Raw genomic sequence first — 23,423 nt, 5'->3', positions numbered from 1 at the left:
TTATGAGTTACTGTTGTCAGTCTCTTACTGAGCCTGGTTTATAAATTAAACATTACCATAGGTGTGTATGTACAGGAAAGACATAGCATAGGGCTTGGTACCACCGCAGTTTCAGGCCTCCACTGGGGGTCTTGGAATGTGTCCCCTGCAGGTCAGGGGGGGACCACTGTTATCTTTAAGACTGGAGATTCAGAATCAGCTGGAAGAGCTCAGCAACATAAAGGGAAAGTAATACTCCATGTGATTATAATCAAGGTCGTTTGATTACCCTCAGGAGAAAGACGGATAAGGGCAGTGGAAATAATTACAAAGAATAAGGAAGTATAACTTGTTCAAAATTCAGTTCTTTATTTCAGGTCCACAGATGTTTCAGTTGTTTTATTTAAAATCTTCCGAGTTTTTTTCCAGAGTCCATCAGGTACTACTAAATAAAGTATACGATTAGGCCCTTAGCTGAAAGGAAATCCTGAGTTCAGTTTTGAAACTCCTGCCTATGTGATGTAATATCTGTCGGGAGTTAGAGAAATGGCATCAGAGCTTAAATATGGTCAAGAAAAAAACAGGCATAACACAGAGACAACAGTCTACATTCGGAGTAATGTTAGCTTTCTGAGGGAGAAAGATTAGGAAACCTGTCTCAGAGATTGGGAAGAGGGAAGTAACCAAAGAGATGGTTTGACAGCACTGTCAGGAGTGCTGTATCGTAGGACAGTTTCAAGCAGAAGTTAACATCAGACACAGAATCCTGGACTAGCAGTCAATGATGAAATGATCTCTCAAAAAGATGGTAATGTACCGTGTCTCCCCGAAAATAAGACCTAGCCGGACCATCAGCTTTAGTGCATCTTTTGGAGCAAAAATTAATATAAGACCCGGTATTATATTATTATATTCGTTATATTATATTGCTATATTATATTACTATATTATATTATACCTGGTCTTATAATAGAATAAGACCAGGTCTTATATTAATTTCTGCTCCAAGAGGCGCAATAGAGCTTATTGTCTGGCTAGGTCTTATTTTCGGGAAAACACAGTACAACCACCAGCAGCAACTTGAGAAATGCAGTAGGGGGCTCTAGTAAAGGGTCCCTTTGGGAAGCGAGGGCATCTCCAGTCTGGAAGCGCCTGGTGCTGAAGGTGAACTCACGGCAGCACAGGACAGTAGAAGGCTGAAGTCAGAAGACGGTTTCTGTCCACATGTGCTCCTGAGAAGCGGCGCAGCCCTGACCAGATTTTTTGAGCTCTAAACAGTTTAAATGAATTGCCATGTGTTCACCACAATTACCTTTAAGAAAGAAACAAATCATATGCATGTAAGTACTTTGTATACAGCAGAAACGATGTTTTCCCAATTAGCGCTTGAATAGGTGACACTTTACTAACTTCTTTGCTTTAAATAAATGTCAGAAATTACAAATCGCATAAGAATAAATTTTTGACTCTTTCAAAATGCATTTTTAAAATAATTTTATTTAAGAAATTTAAGTCTAAAATTTACATGTTGATTTAGGTTTATCAAGTTGAAGAAGAAATGCGTGGACTTCTGCAAGAAACATGTAAGAACAAAAAAGCAATGGAAACAAAAATTAAGCAACTTGCTTTTGCTCTAAATGAAATTCAGCAAGATATGTGATGGTTCTAAGAACGAATTTAATTGAAATGGACCAGCAGACCTATTGTAAAAATGATTAAATATTGTAATAGTAGTAACTGCTACGACTTTGAAATGTCTCTTTGTACACATTTCATTCTAATTATATTTAAAAGACTTTTGATAAAGTAATTGTATATGTAGGTTTTTATAATAAATTGTTGATAATTATGTGTATTAGAAAAACCTATCAAAATAACTAGACTTAAGACACTTTCTTGTTTCTGTGCTATACATTGTTTGGTAATTACACATTTGCCTATGAATATGTAAATGAAAATTTAGCATTTGACTATAGTGGGGAAAGTATTTTAATGATTGTTGTTATTGTCTTGATGAAGAACTAATTATGTTTATTGGTTGTCCTTTAGTTGATGTAGCTCCATTCTTTTAAAATGCTCATAAGTATAGCCAGAAAGTATTTGAAATCTGTATGATAAGAGATGGGGCATTCTTAAGAAAGCATATGTAGCCATCTCCACCCCACTTATAATGGCCCTTTTTTATAAAGCATACGACTTCATTAAAGATTACATTTAAAGTTATGTAAACATCGTATGTTCCTCAAGAGGAACAGTGCTGTTTCATCCTCTTTTCATTTTCCTTTTTAATCACTATATGTATAGAGAATTCTTACTTGCAACTGGCAACAGTTTTCTTTCATATCAGGTCATTTATTACTATTTCACTTTTGTCATCTCTTATGTTCCCATGTATGCAGAACAAAAACAAATACTATTCTCGTTTCTAAAAGAATATAATACCATGGTTTTAACTAATAGCCAGTGAACTAAGTTTTAAAAATTAAATGGAATCAGGAAAAATGTAAATGCTTCTAAATGAGGGCTGCATTTCATAATAGGCAAGCTTCATACTGAAATCTGCTGGAGAGCATTGAGCATACCAATACGTGTGATGGAGGAGGGGGACATAAGATATATATATGTATATATATGGAAAAATAATAGCTGAATACTTGCGAAATTTGATGAAAAAGAACCTACAGATCCAACAACTTCAGTAAAACCCAGGATAAAAAACGAGAACGACACCTAGACATTTTACAGTCAAACTGTTGGGAAAATCTTGAAAGCAACAAGAAAATAGGGCTTATCTCATAGAGGAGCAATATAATTAAGTTGACTTCAAATCAGAAACAATGGCGCCCAGAGGCAGTGGATGACATATTTGAAGTCTGGGAAGAAAAGGAGCTGTCACTCAAGGATTCTATATCCAGCAAAACTACCCTTCAAAGTAAAGGCATTCCCAGACAAAGACAGAAAGCTTACTGCTAGCCAGCTATCTGAAAAAGGTTCAGAGACAGTCCTAGAGGCTGAAAGGAAATGACACCAATCACTCAAATTCACTGGAAACAGATGGTACGTTTTTATATGAGACTAGGAATATATGTGTCTTCTATTGTAAGAGACAAAGCAATGATAACACTTGAATTCACAGTGTATATAGATGGATGTAATGTGTGACAAAAGTAGAAAGTTGGGGGAAGGAAGTAACAGCTATAGCCTAGTAGCTTATGTTACCAAATTAAGTTAACACTAAGCTAAGGGAGACTGACAAAGTGCACATTATAGTCCCTAGAACAGCCACTAGGAAAACACCCCAATAGTATAGTTAGAACGTCAGAGGTGGCCCCACTTCTGGAATGGCAGGCAGCACAAGAACTGTGGACCTGTCTCCTGCCAAAGCCACCACAACCGGCAAAAAGGATTTCAGAACACCCAGTCAAGTCTCTGAGATTCGGCCCGAGAACATTGAGCAAATGAAACATTTACTCAGTGTTTCTTCATTTGTTCCAAGTGCACTCAGTCTCAGTAGCAACAGCCTGTGGCACTAAGCCATGGCCGGGTCCCCCTTGCCTCCAGGTCAGCGGATGGGAAGCCCAGGATGAATGGCTGTGGCCGGGAAGATAAGTCCGTTCCCTCTCCTCCATTCCCCTCCGCCTCCAGCCTCCTCGGGGTGGGCAGGCCACAGCCTCTCATCCCCACCAGCTGAGCAGCAGAGATGAAATTCAACCTTGAGCTGGACCCACCATGAAAGCTCAGATTACTGAAATCAGGACTAGGGGCAGGGACGCAATGGGGCCGGGAGGGAACGAGGTGATGGGAATGCTTATGGCCTTGATGGTGACCTCCTGGGAGTGTACTCAGGCCCCCTCATCAACTCATGTAAGTTAAATGTGCATCTCTTACATGTGAATTACACCTACGGCTTTAAAAACAATCCACGGCAGCAGCATCAAAAAGTAAAATTCTTGGGTTAAAGTTAACAAAAGCAGTGCGGATCTTACACTCTGACAACTACAAGACATAGAAAGAAAGCAAAAAGACCTAATATCCATGGATTGAAAGACACTATTGTTAAGATGGTCATTGTCCCCGAATTCATCTATTAAATGCAGCCCCTATAAAAATCCCAGCCAGCTGGTCTGTGGAAGTTGACCAGGTGATCCTACAATTCATAAAGAAACTCCAGGGACCTAAAGCAGCCAAAACAATATTGAAAAAGAAAAAGGAAGTTGGGCAGCCCACACCCCTGATTTCAAAGCCTGCAGAAACCAGCCATGAAGACACTGGCACCATGGTGGGCACACAGGCCAAGGGGACCGAGCAGGGAGCCAGCCGGGGAGGCCGCGGGGCCGCCGGGGCCGCAGGCGGCGCCCCTCCCGCGGGAAACGCGTCTCCCGGCAACGGCGGCCGCGGCGTCACTTCCTGCCATTTAAACTCCGGTCCCCGCCGGCGTCGCCGTGTCCCGCGTCCCGCCGCGGGCTCGTCGGCGCTCGGGCTCGGCGAAGCCGCGGCGTCGGTCGGCTGCGGGCCGGACTCGGGGCGATGGCGGCGGCCGAGTCCGCGAGCTCCGGGCAGCCGGCGCCGCCGGGCCAGGCTCAGGGCCCGCGGCCGGCGCAGCTCGGGGGCCCGGCGGGCGGCAGCAGCCGGCACGAGAAGAGCCTGGGGCTGCTCACCAGCAAGTTCGTGTCGCTGCTGCAGGAGGCCAAGGACGGCGTGCTGGACCTCAAGGCGGTGAGCGCGAGCGGCCGGGCGCGGGGAGGACGCGGGGCCGGGCGGGGAGGACGCGGGGCCGGGCGCCGGGAGGACGCGGGGCCGGGCGCGGGGAGGACGCGGGGCCGGGCGCCGGGAGGACGCGGGGCCGGGCGCGGGAGGACGCGGGGCCGGGCGCCGGGAGGACGCGGGGCCGGGCGCCGGGAGGACGCGGGGCCGGGCGCCGGGAGGACGCGGGGCCGGGCGCGGGGAGGACGCGGGGCCCGGCGCCGGGAGGACGCGGGGCCGGGCGCGGGAGGACGCGGGGCCGGGCGGGGAGGACGCGGGGCCGGACGCGGGGCCGGGCAGGGAGGACGCGGGGCCGGGCGCCGCCCCGCCGCGTGACCGCTGGGCCGGCGGACGCCGCGCTCCACAAAGGCCGCGCGCCGCGGGCCCTCGGGTCGGGGCTGGCGGGGCCCGGGGCCTGCGCCGGGGAACGGCGTGTCCCGCTGCCGAAAGACTAAACAGCAGCGGCGGATCCGCCTGCTTCGCAGGAAGCACGGGGACGCCTGGGCTCGGCAGCCCCTCCGCGCTAAAGCGCCAGTAGCAGCAAAACCCCTTCCTCGCCCACTTGTCGTCGTTCCGGTGGTCGCGAGGGGCTATTCGGTGGGGCTGCATTTGGCACCTGATGCAGGTTTGCCGTCCCACGCAAAGAGCGCGTTTTGTCACGTTCACGCGAGGCCGTGGGCGCGCCCGCAAGCTGTCCAGCTCCGTGGCTCCCCAGGCTCCCTGCGCGCGCGCTTCGCCTTTGGCTCCAGTGCAGGGGCTGCTGTTACGTCCACAAAGTGACTTGGCGGTTTCAGGCAGGAGTCGGAAAGATGCACAGCGCCCAGGAACCCAGGGTGGTCGGTCACTTGAATCAAGTCAAGTGGCGCACCAAGTTTCTGTAAGAACCCAAGCTTTAAAAACCAGCCAAAGAACAAAAGTGCGGAGGAGGGCGTAATCACTGCACACGCCCCCCGGACGGGCCGTGCCCCTGAACCTGGGCCTCCGCTGGGGGTGGTCGCAGGACCCTGCCTGGCTGCAGACTGGCTGCAGCCACCTGGGCTGGGTCTGCAGAGCCCGAAGCATCCTGCACCCCCCTGAGCGCAGGGCCTCGGACCCGCCCAGGGCTGGGGGCCTTGAAGGCCCACTCCTAGTCCTGGACGTAGGAGGTGCGGAGTAAGTGATGCTGAGTTGCCTGAATTGTCCTGCTTGATACAAATGAGGCATGAGCCGCCTGTTTTGCATTCAGGGAAGTGGAGTCTATGATCTTCTTTTCGAAGTGTTATCCCTGGTATTTCCCCCACCTTTGGAAATTCCTTGTTCTCTGCTTCTCCCCACAGCCCCTTCCTCCCTCCCTAAGCTGCTGTATAGCACATACAGATAGTATTTAAACCGTCTTGAGCCAAAATGGATTCTGTTTAAGGAATGCCAGGAAGTCATGAGGTCATCAGAGAAAGGGTGTTCCACACACAGCTTGCAAACCATGATTCAAAACCTAGAAATCCGACCTTCGCCTGTGACTTCAGTAAAAGCAATCAGGCAAGTTTGGGGTTTTCCAGATAGAACTGAACCCTGAGGGCTGGCTCGGAGGGCTTCACCCTCACCTGCCTGGAGTACCGCGCCCTGTGCCCTTATGTCCTTTGGCTTCCTGTGTCATCTGTGGGAAGTCATGGGCCCTGCGCAGGAAGTCGGTTTCCTATTTCCTCTCCGCATTGACTCATTCATCCTGGAACTTTCCTAAAAGTGCAGAGGTGTCTGCGATAATATTATGTCATTATATTAATGATGTTTTACCCCTAGAGGACAGTTTATCATTCTTTTTCACGTATATGTGGAAAACAATGTTTTCTTATTTACATATACTTTTCATGTATTTGCATATATACATATAAAATCTTATGTAAAAGTCTTACATTGAAATCTTTCCAATGATGTTTCTTCTGGTGTAGCATAGTAAAAGGTTGTTCTGACACTTGCCATTACATGTTGAGGATGGACTAACCCTGACAATTACAATTTCCTCTAATGTGAAATTATCAAATCATATTGTTTCTTATATTCCTACTTGGGGGGGGGAGGTTATTTCAGCATAAGTTATTGATACTTTTGAGTTATACACTTGATATATTTTAAGAAGCAGTTAATGGAACATCACTTTTGTGAATATCATGAATATAAAAAATTATATCAGCCTTCACATCCAAATGTCTTGGAAATCCATAAAATATCCAAGACCACATAAATGCTATTTATTCTATATATTATATATAAATGCTACATATTCGTATTATATACGAACATAATGGCTGTATCGTAGTGATGCATTTCTTGAGTAAGACAATAAAAGTGAAGTTCCATTTTAAAAGCTTATGCAGAGTTTATTAAAAATCAAAAAATCAAAACTAGAACAAATAGAAAGCCTGTGCATTGCAGACATACTGAGTATAGTTTGGGGCAGTGAAAGCGTGGAGGTGTTTTTAGGGTAGAGAACTTTGGGGCAGAATGCTGAGTGGGAATTAAAGCACTTACATGCTGCTTCCTTTGTATCCTTGAAGTAAGTTATTTATTCCTTGGTTTTTAATTTCCTTGCTGCTTCAATGTCCTCTCCAGCCCCAATGCAAGCACTGTTTCCCCTTGGCCCCCACCTTAGGTAATCTCTCTTGTTTGAACCTCTTAGTACACTTTATCTCTGCCCTGTGGGGCTTTCATTTTTTAAACCTTGTTCTACAGCTTGTCAGCCACAGTCCCAAAGCCTTAGACATACGATGTCTGACAATTAAGTTCGCGAACTCGTTGCAAGCATGTTGCTAACCTTTTTTGATATCAGAGGGATTATTCATTATGAATTTGTACCAACTGGACAATTAACCAAGTTTACTATTTGGAAGTGCTGGAAAGGATGCATGAAAAAGTTAGATGAAAACAACCTGAATTTTTTGCCAACAATTCATGGCTCTTGCATCACGACAATGCACCAGCTCACAGGGCACTGTCTGTGAGGGACTTTTTAGCCAGTAAACAAATAACTGCATTGGAACACTCTCCCTACTCACCTGATCTGGCCCCCAACGACTTATTTTTTTACCCGAAGAGAAAGGAAATATTGGAAGAAAGACATTTTGATGACATTCAGGACATCAAGGGTAATACAATGACAGTTCTGTTGGCCATTCCAGAAAAAGAGTTCCAAAATTGCTTTGAAGGGTGGACCAGGCACTGGCATTGGTGCATAGCTCCCCAAGGGGAGTACTTTGAAGGTGACCGTATGATATTCAGCAATGAGGTCTGTAGCACTTTCACTAGGATGAGTTTGCAAACTTAATTGTTGGACCCTGTATATATAATGTTTTGGTTACTGTTTATTGTTTTTTAATCAGTAAATAAATGGAAATGAAGATTGCTTTTCAGATCATTTTATACGCTCTTGATGAAACCACCTTTGGACCACTAGTACTTGAATAGCTTTTGCAGTGCAGTATATCCTTGGGAACTTTTGACCCATTTGTTTAAACTTTTGAAGTTAACAGAAACACATTTGAAAATGTTTTGCCACAAATTTATTTCATGACTATGTAATTAATCCCAAATTACACCTCATTCTTCATTAGCTTTCTGACTCTGTTTCCTATGAAACCGGAAGAAGGACACTGACTTTCCAAAGCGGCAGGGAGCGTTCAATTAGGTGACGTTTGTGGGAGACCCGACAACACAGTTAGCTGCCCCGTTACTGCCTAATGAAAGGTTCTGAGCTGTGGGTTGACATCAAGCATTCTACATTTTAATTATCTTTAACAGTGTTTGAAATGAGCTAAAATTAGTGTAAACCTTCCCGTGAGACAGATAGACAGAGCATGTCAGGGGCACAGTGGAAAGTGGGTTCATGCTGCTCTTTTTAGTTCCCACTATTTCACAGGCAATCTTCCTATGTCACTTGGGGTCCTTCTATCTTAATCTCAGGACCCGTCACTGTATGTGTGTGTGTGTTTGTAACTTATGGATCAATGTGTGGTGCTCTTGCACACTGGTTTGGGATGCAGGCGAGTTGGTTTCTGAAGCCCAGCAGTTCAAACCCTAAGAGCAGGGGGTCCTGGTAGAGAGGCAGGGAGCCGCTGTGCATGTGGAAAACCTGGGAGGTGGTGTTCCCACGTTCTGTGCAGCCTCATGCCCCATCAAAGACCATCCATGAGCAAAGGGCTGCAACTAATCCTAACCAAACAAAGCTCACGGCCGCCGCTTCCTCCCGGAGCTCACACGCACTTGTTCAAGTGCCGGGTGGGGGCCAGGACAGTCAGGAAAGCCCGCCCGCGGCAGCCCGGGTATGCGCCCTCTCAGCGCTCCTGGTTTGTCCTGCCCACCTTCACTTTGTTCCCTGTACTCATCACGTTGCTCATCAATGGTGACGTGTTGCTAGAAGAGGAAGATGTGTTCTGGGGCGAGCTGTGCTTTAGTTTTCCTGAACAGCTGAGCTGGTGTGGTACCGTTAGAGGTTTCCTTTATGGCTGTATAGGGCAAGGCCTCTAACAGCAAATAGAACCTTTTCCCGTAAACTTGATGCGTCTGCATGTGTGTTTTATTCACCAGCCGCTGTGGCAGCGTGCGGTGAGGACGTGCCCTCTGTGCGCTGCCTGCCCCTGCAAAGGACCGGCCTGGGGTCCAGTGCTTCCTCCCGCTGTCCTGGAGGAGACCCTCACAGTCCTCCTCTCCTCTCCGCCAAGTACACCCCCTGTCCCTTCACTGCCCCCCACGCCCACTGAGGAGAAAATAAAAAGCAGAAGGAGATGCCTTGGCCCTCCCCTGCCTGTCTGCGACCGCGTCTGCACCGCCCGGCACGCTGCTGGCCTTGCCCGTGTCCGGCCCTCGGCGTGGCCAGGTCACCCCCTGCCCGCCTCCAGCCGTCTCTTTAGCCGTTGTCCCTTCTCTCAGACGTGGCCTCACTTTCCGTGTCTTCCTTCTCTCTGCCACATGCCACTTACTCTCCGGTCCGCCTCTGAGGCACAGGTCCCCTTCCTAACAATCGAGTGACTGCCCAGTAGTCACCCGGTATTTTTGGATGCTGGAACCGACATTTCACTTCAGGTGCCTGCCCAGTGCAGTGAGGTGAGCAGTAGCTGTTGGTCGCACTTGCCCCTGTGGCAGGCGGGTCCAGAATCAATGAGGTAGTGATGCCCCGGGATGGCTGGTCACCACTGATGTGAAGCTAAATGCTGTTAAGTAATCTCAGCAGCTAGTCAGTGAGGACGTAAAGGTGCTTTCTCGTGGTGGCCCGGAATCGTACGATGTGGCTTCTGTGGTCTCATCCCCTCTGAAGGAGAGCCTTCGGGTGCCCTGTTTGCTGAGGCTCTGTTTGTTCTAGTGGGGAACAAATGTCAGACATGGGAGCGGGAACCAGTTAGAGGGACTGTGCAGCATTCCTGCATTCACTCAGACGGTGACTTGAAGTGTCTTTGTGGATCTTACCTCATGTGAATGAGGCGACCGCGCTCCTGCAGGCCGTTGGCCAGCACCCCCTCCTCGCTGGCGTTCCTGTGGATTTGATGCCGTGGGTGGGTCGGCGTGATCCATTCGTCATGTTCATTGCGAGTTTAAAAAGTGCAGGTAGTGTATTTCAACGTGGGACACTGGGTGTATAATTCAGAATTTCTCCCCAGCTGTCTTGACTTAATTATTCAGAAATCGCTGATATATAATTTTCAACATTTCAGAAGAGAATTAAGGCGTGGTCTTTAGACAAGACTTAATAAACAGAGACATTAGATGGGAAGTGACATGGGCAAGTGATTCACGGCCCCCGCCAGGGTTAGTCCAGAAGGTGACATGAAGTATTCTTAGTGTGTGTGTGGGGGGGGGTGCGGGGGAGCTGCTATGTGTCGTGACCTCTTCATTTTTTTTGCGTCCCAACATCTGCTGGCGTTTAGCTGGAATAATTTCTTTGGTATTCGCAGGGTTTGAGAGCTGCTTTGAATGTACCCAGCTATTGTTCCCCAGCAGCTGACTGGGCCAGATTTGGGGTGGGTTCTCATGCTGTGAACTTCATCACCAGCCCTTTTTGGCTTTCACATATGAATTGTAATCTAGTCCACTGTTCTTTGTTCTCCCCCACCCCACCCTTGTTTAAAACAGGCTGCAGACACTTTGGCTGTGCGGCAAAAGAGAAGAATTTATGATATCACCAATGTCTTGGAAGGAATTGACTTGATTGAAAAAAAGTCAAAAAACAGTATCCAATGGAAGTAAGTTACAAACCAGGACTCTCTTCTGAATCCTTTATTTTTCTCCCCAGTGCTCTGTGAATTCTGACCTTTCTGCTTTGTATTCATATCTCTCCCAAGTCCTCTGTTTCAGCCCCCACTGGAGTCACTTTTCCCTGGACCTGCCTCTGGGCTTCTGTGTAGGTCCCTAGATGTCACTGCTGCCTTCAGTCGTTTGCTCTCTCTGCCATTTAATTGACACTCTTAAAATGCAAAACTTATGTTCTCCCTCAAGCCACTCATGTGGCACACCCTGCACCCTGCTTTGTATTATTAACCCCTCTGTAACCCCTCTCTGTTTATCTGCCGATTAACTAATATAAACTTGAGAACAGGAACTACGTCTTAATGTACTTCCCACATCATAGTTGATTGAAATGCATGCTGTCGTTTGGTAACTGTTGTATGGCTGTGTGTTTGAATGTGACAGATACTGTCTATTCTTTGCATTTGTCCCCTTTGGCCTGAGTTTTTTCTCTTTTTGTCGCCAAAATCCCACCAAAATATTGAAAGGTTATAATTTATTTTACCTGCATCTCGGTCTGCCTGTGAGACTCCCAGGTGTGACTCTTTGGCTGTGACCTCGTTTTGGTGCCTCAGTCACCAGCCCGACCTTCCAGGTGACAAAAAACACTCTAAAACATACCGAGAATTTTTGTAATTTGACTGTTCTTGCCAAGAAGTTTTGTCAGCGGGACTGTTCAGAGGTATGGTGTGGGAATTTTCTAAGCATTTGAATCCTTGGTTTTTAGAAGCGTGTAAAGGTTTCTGTTACTGTGAAGATCAGGTGACATGAAGCTGGGCCTGACCCCAGGGCACTAATTCTCCTCTGTTTGAAGAGGTGTAGGTGCTGGTTGTAACACTAAAGAGGTCATAGATAGACTGAGATGCCTCAAAGCTGAAATTGAAGATCTGGAACGGAAGGAAAGAGAGCTTGACCAGCACAAGCTGTGGCTACAGCAGAGCGTCCGGAATGTGATGGACGCCTCCGTCAGCAATAGGTATCCTTTGACACAAGCGGTGCCGGCCCCGGGCGGGTAGCTGCAGGGTGTGTGTCTACGTGGCACGTTCCTGCAGGCTGCAGGCCGGGCACCTGATTCTGCTGCTTTTAGAGATTTCAGTTTTGCAAGTGGATGTAACGTTTTAATTTTATAATACGTTCCTAATCATTTCTATGAATATTTACAAATGTTCCCTTTTTAAGTTAGGTGGTGCATTGAGAAAAGCAGGTCCATCTACTTCCAGCCCATCCTGATGGGCGGTAACGTGCCAGCCCACGTGCTCAGGGCCCTGCGGCCACTCCAGGTCACTGTGCAGTGCGTGAGTGCACTCACGTCACTGCGTTCCGTGTTCTGACGTCATAAAACTCCAGCAACTCGCCACGTTTTGAACTTTGGTTTCAAAATGAAATATCACGGGCCTGTCATCAGTCCTGGACACTTTTCTGCCTGATAGCAACCCAAAGATGGTACTTACTGGAAGGTGGGGTTCCCAGGTGGGGTACCTACCATATCATATGGGGGAGGAAAAACAGAAGTGAGCTACTCCGTGTTTCTTAGTCACTGTTTCCTTAGATTCTGGTGATGCTCTCGATTTGTGAACTTACCTGTACTCCTGGGGAACTTGTAAACTGCACCTTATCTTGCACCCTCATGGGCTTTGATTAGTGGCTACGATCTAGTGTTCATGTTGTCTTTGGTGCACAAGGCCACTGTCTCATCGTTCTTTCCTCGCCGTGGATCAGAGCTCCCTAATGTTGGGACCCGGGGTTTCCAGACTGCCCTGTGGAGCCCCAAGAGTCAAACCAGTGAACCAACTGGCCTTGGGCCTTGCTGCGCGGCTCTCCAGAGTCGGCCCCTCCCGGTTCCCCAAACATGGCCAGGATGGTTCTCAGGGTGGGGGAGGCTCACATGCTGTAGCACCCTTTTCCCCATCAGGATCCTTCCCCTCAAAGTCCGTCTCCTTGACAAACGTGTTTACATCTGTCTCCCAAGGGACCTCAGATATCACAAAAATCAGAGTGGCTTCTTAGAGCACAGGATGGACCCTCTGAGGGACCTTATTTGATTGTCTTGACCTTTTCAGACTAGACTTCTTTTTTATCTAACCATGTGTGACAGTCGCTCCCCCCTCCCCCAAGCATTTGGTCACTGCTTATTTGGCCTCAGATGTAATAGCTCATTGGAAATGCCTTGATACACGTTCTTTAACTCTTACGACAGTACGTTTTCCTATGTGACTCATGAGGACATCTGCAATTGCTTTCATGGTGAGTACCGCGACACATTTTTTCTTGCGTCCCTCCTCTGATCAGTGCGTTGGGCACAGAGTGACCCAGAAGCCCCCTGCACTCGCCCTGCATCATTATTCTCAGGAATGTGGACAGTTCGTCTCCATCTGCCGTGCAGAACCCCGTTCTGTCCCCTGCTCCATGTTCCCCCCTTGAGATAACAATATAACGTGTTAATAATTAAAAGACTGGGGCTGCATTCCCGTAATTATGTGTAGCACAACATGAAATTGTGCGTACGCATTTATATTTAATTCTGTGTGACCTAGTAAAAGGTGTGTGGTGCACATACAGAAAAGTCAACCAGGCACCTCGCCAAGTGGACTCTGACTCATCCCCTGAGGCTGTTGGTGACATGCGTGCCTGGGGCCCTACTTCTCCGAAAAGGTTTGGGAAGTGTTCACCTTCAGCAGAGAGTGCTGTGGAAATGGCTTCCCAAGTAAGCTACAATAGCTCACTTCAGCTCAAGATTTCAATGCGTCATACCTGACCTCTAGTGTCGCCAGTCATTTAAGTAGCTTAAATATGTCAAGTAAACAGTATTCTTTGAATTAAAGCTAAACGGTTTCGAGAATCTCAGACATTACATGAAACTGAGTGAAAGCAAAATTAACTTGAGCTAAATGTGTTAATAAGAATAACAAGTCTAACACTGGGTATTTACCCTGTTCTAAGATCTACTAATACATCTTTTACTTTATTTATCTCCAGAACAAACCTACGCAGTTAGTTATAGTGCCCCATTTTACAGAAGTAAGACCCACAGGCCACAATCACCAAGCCTGGCGTTCAAACCCAAGCATCTGATTCCAGAGCCCACTGTGTTCTAGGATTGGTAGTGTTTTCTCAAATTTAAAAATCTTTCTTTCTTAATTATTTTGACCAGGTGATACACTTTTGGCCATTCAAGCACCTTCGGGAACACAGCTGGAGGTACCTATTCCGGAAATGGTATGTGTGGTGACCTGTTAAAATGGGTCTGCTGTCCAAGAGGGACAGATGTATTTTCTTTAGCTGAAATGAGCTAATTGTGTGTAAACACTTTCAAGGAGTCCATTTGAGAAGAGTATTACTGAAATTGTGTATTCAGTACTTTGGTAAAATTGCAGCTGTAACTGAATTATTGAATATTTTACTTTTTTTTATTTGATTTAATTTGAGCTAGAGGATATGAAATCTACAGTGGCTTTTTTTGGAATATTTAGCTCCTTTTCATTTTGGGTAGTTGTCAAAATGGTCGATATAGTCAATGATAATAGTCCATAATCTTAAAAAATCAATTCGACTGTATAACTGATAGGACAGTCCTGACTGAGGAAAAAGCTCAATTTAAATTATCAACAATGTCTTGCTTTAAATTAGGTCTTTTTAAAAACATTCTGGCTTTTTGACTCTGCCGTGTGCGTGTGTAAGTTTCATGAGTGTAGTTGTTGGATTCAGAGTTCCTAAAACTGATTTGAAAGCTATACCAACCAAAAAGGGGGGGTAGGAAAAGATTGCTGTTATCATCCACCTCCTGCCCCCAGCTGCTGTAGAAGTTTGTACTTATGCATTGCATGATGGGCTTCTGACGCCTTAGGGTACAAATAACTTTCTGAAATGCAGGGACTTGACCCTGGAATCTCTGTAGGAGAAATGAGTTGTCTTTGTGCCTCCTGAATGGGGTAGAGGAGTTTTGACTTGTGAAATAGTTGCCATTTAAGATGGCATGTTGAGATGACCACACCCATGCCTGGGTCGGGTCCACACAGATGGAGACAGCGTGACGGACGTGCCCACATGTCTGGTTGCATTAAACATGGACGGCTGCCAGGGTTCTACAACTGAGTTTTTCACGATCAGTATTTGAAAAGAGCTTACTTTTAGGGGCAAGTGGCTAGAGCCCTGAATATCCCACACTGCTCTTTGTCTCTACTCTTGTGTTTTGCCATAATGCCTTTATTTTCTGTGGATTTAGTTAGTCTCTGGTAGCTCTGCCTTATTTTTAATATTAGTCTATTCATTTGCTTATTATACCCAATAACTTCAAAGGGTCAGAATGGACAAAAGAAATACCAGATCAATCTAAAGAGTCATTCGGGACCCATCCACGTGCTGCTTATAAATAAAGAGTCCAGTTCGTCCAAGCCTGTGGTTTTTCCTGTGCCCCCACCCGACGACCTCACACAGCCTTCCTCTCAGCCCTCCACGCCCTTGAGTCCACAGAAGGCCAGCGCGGCCACTCAGAGTCTGCCTGAGCAGCACGCCTCGGAAAGAAGCCAGAGTCTGCAGCAGACAGCAGCCACAGACTTACCTGCAGGTGGGTCCTGAGCCTGGGTTTAGAGTCGAGGGGGGAAGTGTGGCAGCCGTGGTAAACAAGCTGGGGAGCTGTTCTGAATGTGTGGTTGTGCTGGGACTGTTATCTGACACCAGAGGCAAAACAGTAAGCTGAGTTTAATGAACACTTGTTCATTTAGTGTCTCTGTGTGCCCGGCCCTGGGATAGGTTTGATAAGGAAAAGTTAAAAACAGATCTGTCTTCTTACATTCTTTATTGTTGCATATTATGTGATTGTAATTATATATCTAAGTATGTTTATTGCTGCAGATTTCTTAAGGTATGTAGTTTTCAGGCACACATAATCTGACTGTATATTCAGAAACATACCGGGGGCGGCAGAACGTGTGGTTAAGACCATGTGTGGAACCGTGAGTGGAGCAAGGGGACAGGATTTAATGGGGCCGATGCACCGTTTTCCCTGAGGTTCCATTTTCAGAAGCGAGCCACGTGTGTTCCTTTGCCCCCACCCCCCACGTTCACTATTTGCACGTCAGCTTTTTATCCAGGTGTACTTCGTAAGGTTACCTCTTCGTAGCTGCAGGGCGGATCACGGAGATGTGTGCTAAGCCTTTAGACAGTCACCCGGTGACGCCTGCCTCCCCTTCCTTCAGTCTTCGTTGCTCTGCTTTTGACTTGGAAAGCTGAGTTTTATAGAGTTGACAAGTCTCAGCTCCAGTTTAGGGAGCGCGGCCATCTCAGTTTCCCTGTGGAGTGAAAATAGCTCAAACTCTGAAAACCGGACGTCGGGGTCAGGGCCACCTCCTGGATGTATAAGCGTCCTTGTCCCGTCTTTCCCACTGGTCACACGCTGGGTCCCTGGCGACCCCTCCCTGGTGCCATAGCAGGGCTTGTGCGGTGGCTGGTCAGTGGTGACAGTCACGCTGCAGATGTCTGTCGTGGTGCAGCTTCCCATTGCCATTCGGGATGTCGGGGAGCTGACACCAGCAGAGACAGACTGTCAAGGCCTAGCTGTGCACGGAGGCTCGTGCACCTCCTGCGCCCCTGTCCTTCCGCCTCTGCGCCCCTGGACGCACTCCATCCCAGGGGCCCTGCGGACACGCAGCGAGCGAGCAGCCCAGGCTGATGTAGGGGGTGCGTGCAGCGCAGAGCTCTCTGTGGTCTAACTCAGTACATCGGCCCCTCTAAGCACTAAAAAGGTTTCTGTATATGGTTTTGTATTTGGAAATAGTAAGGGAAGGAATTTGGAGCCACATTAGAGAGAGCAGTGGATGTCGGGCTAGTTGGGGCTTAGCTGACACCAGTGAGGGCTTGTGGCCGGGCAGTGACACGCGCTGCACGACGGGAAAGGTGCCCGGGGAGCAGGTGGCAAGGCCGCGGAGGCTGGCGGCTAGGTGTCTGCAGTTACGCGCTTCGGAGAGAACATTAAGGCTAAGATGGGTGAGGAAAAGGGGGTTGGAAGGAGAAACAAAGAACACCTGTGAGAAATACTGGGGCAGCACCCTGAGTAACACCTGACGTGTGAGACGCAGAGGTGAAGTTCCCAGGACTGGACCGCGGGTGGAAGTGTAAGGTTGGCGGACTAAGAGAACTGTCCCACTGACCATAAAACCAAGGGCGGAGTTTTGGGAGGATGTGTGCGTTGGTCTGCATGTTGCCTTTGGAAGCTGAAAAGTAACGCCAAGCACAGAGCAGGTGCTGGTGAAAACGACCTGGCCACAAATCCTAGGGCTTTAACTGTGTACTGTTAACCAAGCTAATGTTTACATATAACTGTGTTAACCAAGCTAATGTTTACATATAACTGTGTTTAAATAGAAGTGCCTTTTACTGTTAAAATCTATGAACAGAAATGTAACAAAACCTTCTCACGTTTCTGTGTCCAGCGGCATCTATTAGTGGAGATATCATTGATGAGTTAATGTCTTCTGATGGTGAGTAGTTTAAAATTTGACTAACTGCCTTCATTGTACATCAGCAGTGCTTTTCTAGAATTGTAAGTGGCACAGAACACACTGAAGAACCTATACTTTTTAACTGCTTAATGTACTATAACAGTTCTTAAAAAAAATCTCCTTTAGTAACTGTAGTAAATCATAGGCCTCCTGCAGCATTTTACTTTACCTGCATTTCGGGGGAGAAGAACCCATACGGGGGCACTGGCCCCGCACAGAAGAATAAACTTCTAAGCTGTTAGCACACTAGCTCTTTTCACTCTTGAAGAACTGGGCCAAGAAGAGTAAAATAATCTAAGTCAACAACAGGTCATCTGAAAACCCAGCTCTGTAAATTACCCCCACGGCCACTTTCCAGTTGCCAGAGTGAAGTCACTTAACTCTCCCTAACATTAGCTGTGTCATCATCGCACCTGAAATGCAGCTGCAATACTGTGACTGCTCTGACAGTATCTCCCCCAGCTTCACCTTTCTGTGAGTTCTGGGGCTCAGAGTCCTGGCTTCTGATATGGCCGGGACCTAGTGGCAGATGTTCAGTTAGCAAACCGTACGGTCACCACTTGGGTTGCTGAAGTAGCAGAGACCAGCAACAAATTTATCAACATACATCTAATTCCTACTCTTTTCATAGTGGCTTGTATAGCAGAACAGAGGAAGTACTTTGACCTGTGTTTTTGAATCATGTATTTCAGTGAGAAGTTCAGCCAATAAAACTTTTAACCTCTATTTCTCAAGCTAATACCTGCAATCACTATAGTCAATGCAGAAATTGTCTTTTAAACAAGTCTTTCAAATTATACACTCAACACAAGTCATTAATTTGATCATTACATTTCCTATCATGTATTTTTTCGTTCTTGTGTAACACAGGAAGAATTTAACTGGATGGATATACTGGAGGGTGTTTTATGTTAAGCATCATTACACGTATGGAGAAACCATCGCTAACATTGAACCTTTGTTTTGCTTGCAGTGTTTCCTCTCTTACGGCTTTCTCCTACCCCAGCAGACGACTACAACTTTAATTTAGATGATAATGAAGGAGTTTGTGATCTCTTTGACGTCCAGATACTAAATTATTAGATTCCATGGAGACCCGGGACTGTTATCTACCTCTAACTATGTAACATTTTAGACTTTTAATAACCTAAGTATTTAAAATAATGAATGTAACACCTTTTTAGTTCACTGATTCTGAAGTGTTCTTCCCTAGTACTTTCTTTTTTCACTTCACAAAATTTCAACCATAAAAACAAAGGGGAAAAAGTGATTTAGTTCCCACCCCCACTCCCAAGTAATTGCATTCTGGATTTTTCCAAGTCTGAATCCTTCTGATTTTTCCTCTTAGAGAGGAAAGTTAAAATAGACTTAAGGTCGCCAAAAAACAAAACGGTTGGCCAAGGACGCCTCACCTGCTTGTCTTACGTTTTTACTGCCACGAAACTGCCCATGTGTGTGTGTTGCTCCAGTGCAGACCCGCTCACTGCCACGTACACAGGGACGGGTGGGGACAGGATCTGTTAACTCTCAGTGAACACTTGGTGAAGTGCCTTCTGTTTCCGCACTTTAAGTTGCTCACATTCGGTTGACTTCTGACATTCCACTTTCCTTGATTTTAGGAAAGACCTGTTTATGTAGTTGGTTTTTAAAATGTGCCAATGCCTGTACATTAACAAGATTTTTAAAAATAAAGTTGTATAAAACATTTACTTTATTGGTCTTTCGTGGGACTTGACGCGTCACCAGCGTGTTACAACTGAGCCATTAACCTTGTGGCCTCGTCAACATTAACGGCTTCGTTTTCCTGGCACGGCTGAGGAATCTGGAGGGAGGAAAGTATGAGACGGGTCTGTGAAACTCGAGTAACAATAGTGAACAGGGACAAAGATGATCTATTACCCAGTTTAACTTCCAGTCAGCCCTTTGCAGCTAGAATATTAAATTCTGATTTTAGACTCCGTGTTTTAGAGTCTGAATATGACTGAACTTGCTGTACACACTGCACAGCCACGTACAGCAGACAGGCAAGTACTAAAATGACACTCAACTCACAGGCTTTGAAAAGCTGGAGTTTAATTCATTACCCATAACAGAAAGAAAGGATTTCTACTCACCAGCTGTTTCTGCAGAGGTTCAAGGGAAAGGCCTTTTGAGAAGTGTGCGAGTTCCTTTTGGATATCTATAAAAGCTTTATTCACTCTCTTAACTTGGTCATCATTCGCAATGTTTATCTTGAAAAAAAAAACAAAGCAGTAATTCACGATCGCATAGCCATTCAGGATAGAATACATTCCACCTTAATTGAACCTTATTAAACCTAGAAATCTAAAACAACGTCACCGTACCAATATGCGGGAATGATTCACAGTAACTCTTGTAGTCTTATGCGGACATTTTAGACTAGAGGTCCTGGTTTTTAAAACTTAAAAATCATGTGGCCACGCCCCATATGCTGACTTGACGGGTATGGAGGCCGAAGTGGGCACCAGTCTTTCTAGGAGACAGAGCCATCATACCTGTGAGACGAGCAACCTGCGTCCGATGCCTTTAGTGTTGCGCTAACAGTACCTCTCTGCGCCCGTCCTTGACTTTCTTGCCTTGATGGCAGCCCCTGGCAATCTCAGAACAGCCCCCCCCCCCCCCCCCAGGCAGCTCCCTCTCTTGCATCTACGCCGTGGGGTGGTGGTCCTGTTCCTCGCTGCTGCTCCCAAACCATGTCTCCTCCAAATCTCTCAGCCTCCGTGCACTCCCGACCAGGACGTTCTGACAGCCCTTTCCTCATCGCTGTCACCTGCCAACACCGTGAGGACTTGCTCTTTCGTGCAAGACCTCAAACCTCAGCTCGCTGACCTCTCTTATGCCTGGAGTCACTGCTCAGTAGCTTCAACAAAAGTCTAATCCTACGGCCTCGGGATGGCTTCAGGTGCTCTCTGCTGGGACTTCACTTCCTCCTCCTGCCATCACTGCCCGGACCCCAGGGGCCTTCGCACTGGCTCTGCCTGGAACAGGCCGCTCCCAGCACATTCCAGCTCTGCATTCCGAGCGCCTCATCACTCAGTGTCAACTTCGGAGACAATTCCATGGAATACTTACCCCACACCCCCATCTAGCACCTAGTTTGAGTCCCTTTACGGCTTTTCCAAAGTCATAAAACTGCTCAATCACTGAGGCGACACAAACTGAAAAATAAAACGTTGTTTGTCTATGGACGATGATGATCATTACTAAGTCTTGGAGAGCTGACTCCACCTGCTACATAAACTTCCAAACATTTTCTTAAAGAACCTACTTAACCTTGATGAAGAAATTTCCCAATTATTTTGAAGTGAAAACAAAGAAGATAAACGCTTTTATAAATTTTGCATTTACGAAACAAAATACTGTATTTTCATTTCACAGGTTTTTGTTTGCATTCCACATTTTCAGAGAAATAAGGTACTGAGGAGAAAAATGGGTGCTGCCTGACATTCCACGTCCTGGCTCTGTTGAGAGGTTCTTGAATATATTTGACTTCAGAGATAAGAACTGGTTCTCCTACCATGTTTTTTATGATTTTTGTGCTCTGATAAACCGATAAAACTCGTAATGTGGAGCCTCACACATTTGCAGTTAATTTTCTTTTTGTACATTTGGATCAAGAAAGGGATGTTACTTCTCTCCATTTTTTTAATCCAATGTTTAAAATCCTCTTGCCTTTGTAGAAAAGGCTAAGGACCTGTTTTAAGTAATAGCATTCAGTTTTCCAGCAGCTTCACCACTGCGCTTTGCCTGTAAGATAGAAAGTCAGAGTGCTTCACTAATAGTACTCACCTTCTTAAGGTTTGTGGTGACTGGTTTTGCTTTGCTTTTCACCTTAAAGTGTTTTTGGCTGGCTATGTGAAACACGTTCCTGGACTTGGGCCCTCTCCGTTTGTTCTTGGCCATGGTCTGGGAAGGAAAGAAAAGGCCATGGTCTGGGAAAGAAAGAAAGTTAAGCTGCCCAGGTTTATGAACTGTACATCAATTCAAGTTTTCAGAGTAAAGATACCAAGTGAATCTAAGAAATTTCTAAGAACTTCTAACTGCTGATTCTTTTTAATGTGGCTGCGTGTATGACCAGTTGCCCCATGTCTTTGGCCCGCCTAGGTTTTCTGCTGTGCAGAGTAGGGCTCTAACTCTAATGCATCGCCAGCACCTGGTCCACAGAAGCGCCACATTAACTTCTGCTGGTGAACCCATTAATATTATCAACACACTTGTTTTTCTAGCTCTCTGCTGACAATGGAACCATCACCGTCCATCCTGCTAGTTCACATGCCATTCCGGTTCCGTCACACACTAGCACTGACTCCTGTCTCCTTCCTTTTTCATTCTTTTTTCCTTGCCCCACGTTCTCTCCTGTGTGTACCTCCTCCAAATCAGTCCTTAATCCTACTTTCTACTTTCCCCCTCCCTGAAGTTACCTTCACAACTTTCATATCAGCTCTGTGTGAACCTTTAGATACTCTTTGTCCTGTAGCTAAACATGCACTAAGCCTGTAAATTGCACCTTAGACACATCTCAAATTTGTTTTTAACGATGCATGTGAAAAAGTTTTTAAAATATCAATAGCTAGGATTTATTGAGCTTTCACTATATGTACAAGCACTATGCTAACATCCTATGTGCTTAATTTACTATCACAACAACACTGGTGTGATACTGTTGTCTCCCCATTTTACAGATTTAAAAAAAAAACTGACGCAAAGATAAATTCATTAGCCCACTGTCACACTGTTGGTAATCACGGAATGCCAGGATTCAAAGCCAGGAGAACTAGATCCAGAGCTAGACCCCGTTACGTGACGTGGCACCTCAGGTACAAATACCAGTGCAATACAACACATGACGTAGTGCTGCCCAGTTCAGGCTCAGGTTTCTGCTCCAGTCCCTAGGTCTACGCGGCACACTACACCCATGGGCCAAATCAGGTCAGGCGCCTGCCTTTGTAAATAAAGTTTTATTAGAACACAGCTGTGTCCACTTCATTATGCACTTTCTGGGTGCTTTCCTGCTACAACTGGTCGGCAAAGACTACGCGATTTCTACCCAGTCCTTTCAGAAAGACCGCCACCCTGTCTCGAGCCGCCTGCAATCCGGTTTAGCCCACACGGTGCTTTGCGGCGAACCTGCCCAGCTTCCCGACTCGGGGGCACCGCGCTTTGCCCGGGTGCGCTGCGGGCACCGCCGTCCCACCTCCCGCGCCCTCCCCACCCCCAGCCCGGCCACCCACGGCTCTGGGCGGGCACCTGCCTCCTTTCTCCCTCTGCTCACAGTGCAGCTCTTGGCGGAACGACATCCTCCCTCCATGTCTAGCCTCTGGCGACCACTTAGCGGAGAGCAACGCTTTTCTGCCCCGACGCGGGACCCCTGCTTTAATTAAATAACCTAATCCTCCCAGCAGTGATCACAACCCAGCCACACACCTATTCACGAATCAATTACCACCTGCGGTAAAGGAGTGATAGCTACACGCACGTGACATAAGCACCGACACGAGACGCAGAGTGACAGCTGTTGCGGGCAGCGTGCGAGTGGGGACCCGAGGAAGGGTCGTGGAGAAGGCAATGCCCTAGTGGGGCAGAGGACACTGGGAGGAAAACAGACTCGACCGAAGCCTGGTCCCGGGCGCGGCCGGAGGCAGCGAGCGGCAGCCCCGAGCCCAGAACGCAGCGGCGCGAGGCCCGCCAGGCCGGCCCCAGCCCCCAAAACGTCCTACTAACCTCTCCCCAGGCCGACGTAGGTACAACCCGTGCAGCCGCTTCTGCTCGTGACGCCACTTGCACGCGCAGGATCCCGGAAGTTCCGCGGAGGCAGCCAATTAAACGTCCTCACCCATGTCGTGGTTCCGCCCACCGAGCAGAGCCCCGCCCACAAGACGGAGTCCCATTCAAGAGCTCGGCTCGGAGACACACGAACCCCGCCCACTGGACGTC

General features: G+C 47.0%; 3 protein-coding genes across 16 annotated transcripts in view; 2 read left to right on the top strand and 1 right to left on the bottom strand.

The window, feature by feature from the left end:
- Positions 1-2,202, top strand: part of LRRCC1 (leucine rich repeat and coiled-coil centrosomal protein 1) — a 28,815-nt gene extending 26,613 nt beyond the window's left edge. For all 5 annotated transcript variants that reach the window (XM_019726272.2, XM_074318778.1, XM_074318779.1 and 2 more), the window contains one exon: positions 1,517-2,202. In XM_019726272.2, coding sequence (XP_019581831.2) covers positions 1,517-1,639 — 123 coding nt within the window. In that variant the 3' untranslated portion in view covers positions 1,640-2,202. The remainder of the gene's footprint in view (positions 1-1,516) is intronic.
- A 2,187-nt stretch (positions 2,203-4,389) lies between these two features.
- On the top strand, positions 4,390-19,177 carry E2F5 (E2F transcription factor 5). The gene is made up of 8 exons (XM_074318781.1): positions 4,390-4,695; positions 10,819-10,928; positions 11,786-11,947; positions 13,169-13,215; positions 14,123-14,187; positions 15,268-15,535; positions 17,400-17,447; positions 18,442-19,177. Exons 1-8 carry the CDS (start codon positions 4,507-4,509, stop codon positions 18,549-18,551), a joined length of 999 nt encoding a protein of 332 aa, XP_074174882.1. The 5' UTR covers positions 4,390-4,506; the 3' UTR covers positions 18,552-19,177.
- RBIS (ribosomal biogenesis factor) lies at positions 15,750-23,359 on the bottom strand. Of its 10 annotated transcripts, none has more exons than XR_012491706.1 (6): positions 23,211-23,359; positions 21,279-21,395; positions 19,583-19,699; positions 19,179-19,290; positions 18,881-19,076; positions 15,750-16,259 (listed from the first exon to the last, which is right to left on the bottom strand). XR_012491706.1 is itself a non-coding variant. In XM_074318784.1 (5 exons), the coding sequence occupies exons 1-4, from the start codon at positions 22,795-22,797 to the stop codon at positions 19,219-19,221; spliced, it is 363 nt and encodes a 120-aa protein (XP_074174885.1). In that variant the 5' UTR covers positions 22,798-22,868; the 3' UTR covers positions 15,750-16,259; positions 19,179-19,218. The 10 variants fall into 10 exon arrangements, 8 of the variants coding, with proteins under 8 accessions (XP_074174885.1, XP_019581835.2, XP_019581836.2 ...); XR_012491705.1 differs by lacking the exon at positions 23,211-23,359 and adding an exon at positions 22,741-22,868 and having other exon boundaries at positions 18,881-19,094; XM_074318784.1 differs by lacking the exons at positions 18,881-19,076; positions 23,211-23,359 and adding an exon at positions 22,741-22,868.
- Between the last annotated feature and the right edge of the window lie 64 nt (positions 23,360-23,423).

The sequence above is a fragment of the Rhinolophus sinicus genome, linkage group LG14, assembly GCF_036562045.2.
Source record: "Rhinolophus sinicus isolate RSC01 linkage group LG14, ASM3656204v1, whole genome shotgun sequence".
Taxonomy (NCBI): domain Eukaryota; kingdom Metazoa; phylum Chordata; class Mammalia; order Chiroptera; family Rhinolophidae; genus Rhinolophus; species Rhinolophus sinicus.
The sequence above is the reverse complement of the archived record's forward strand: the minus strand, read 5'-3'. Positions and strand labels throughout refer to the sequence as shown.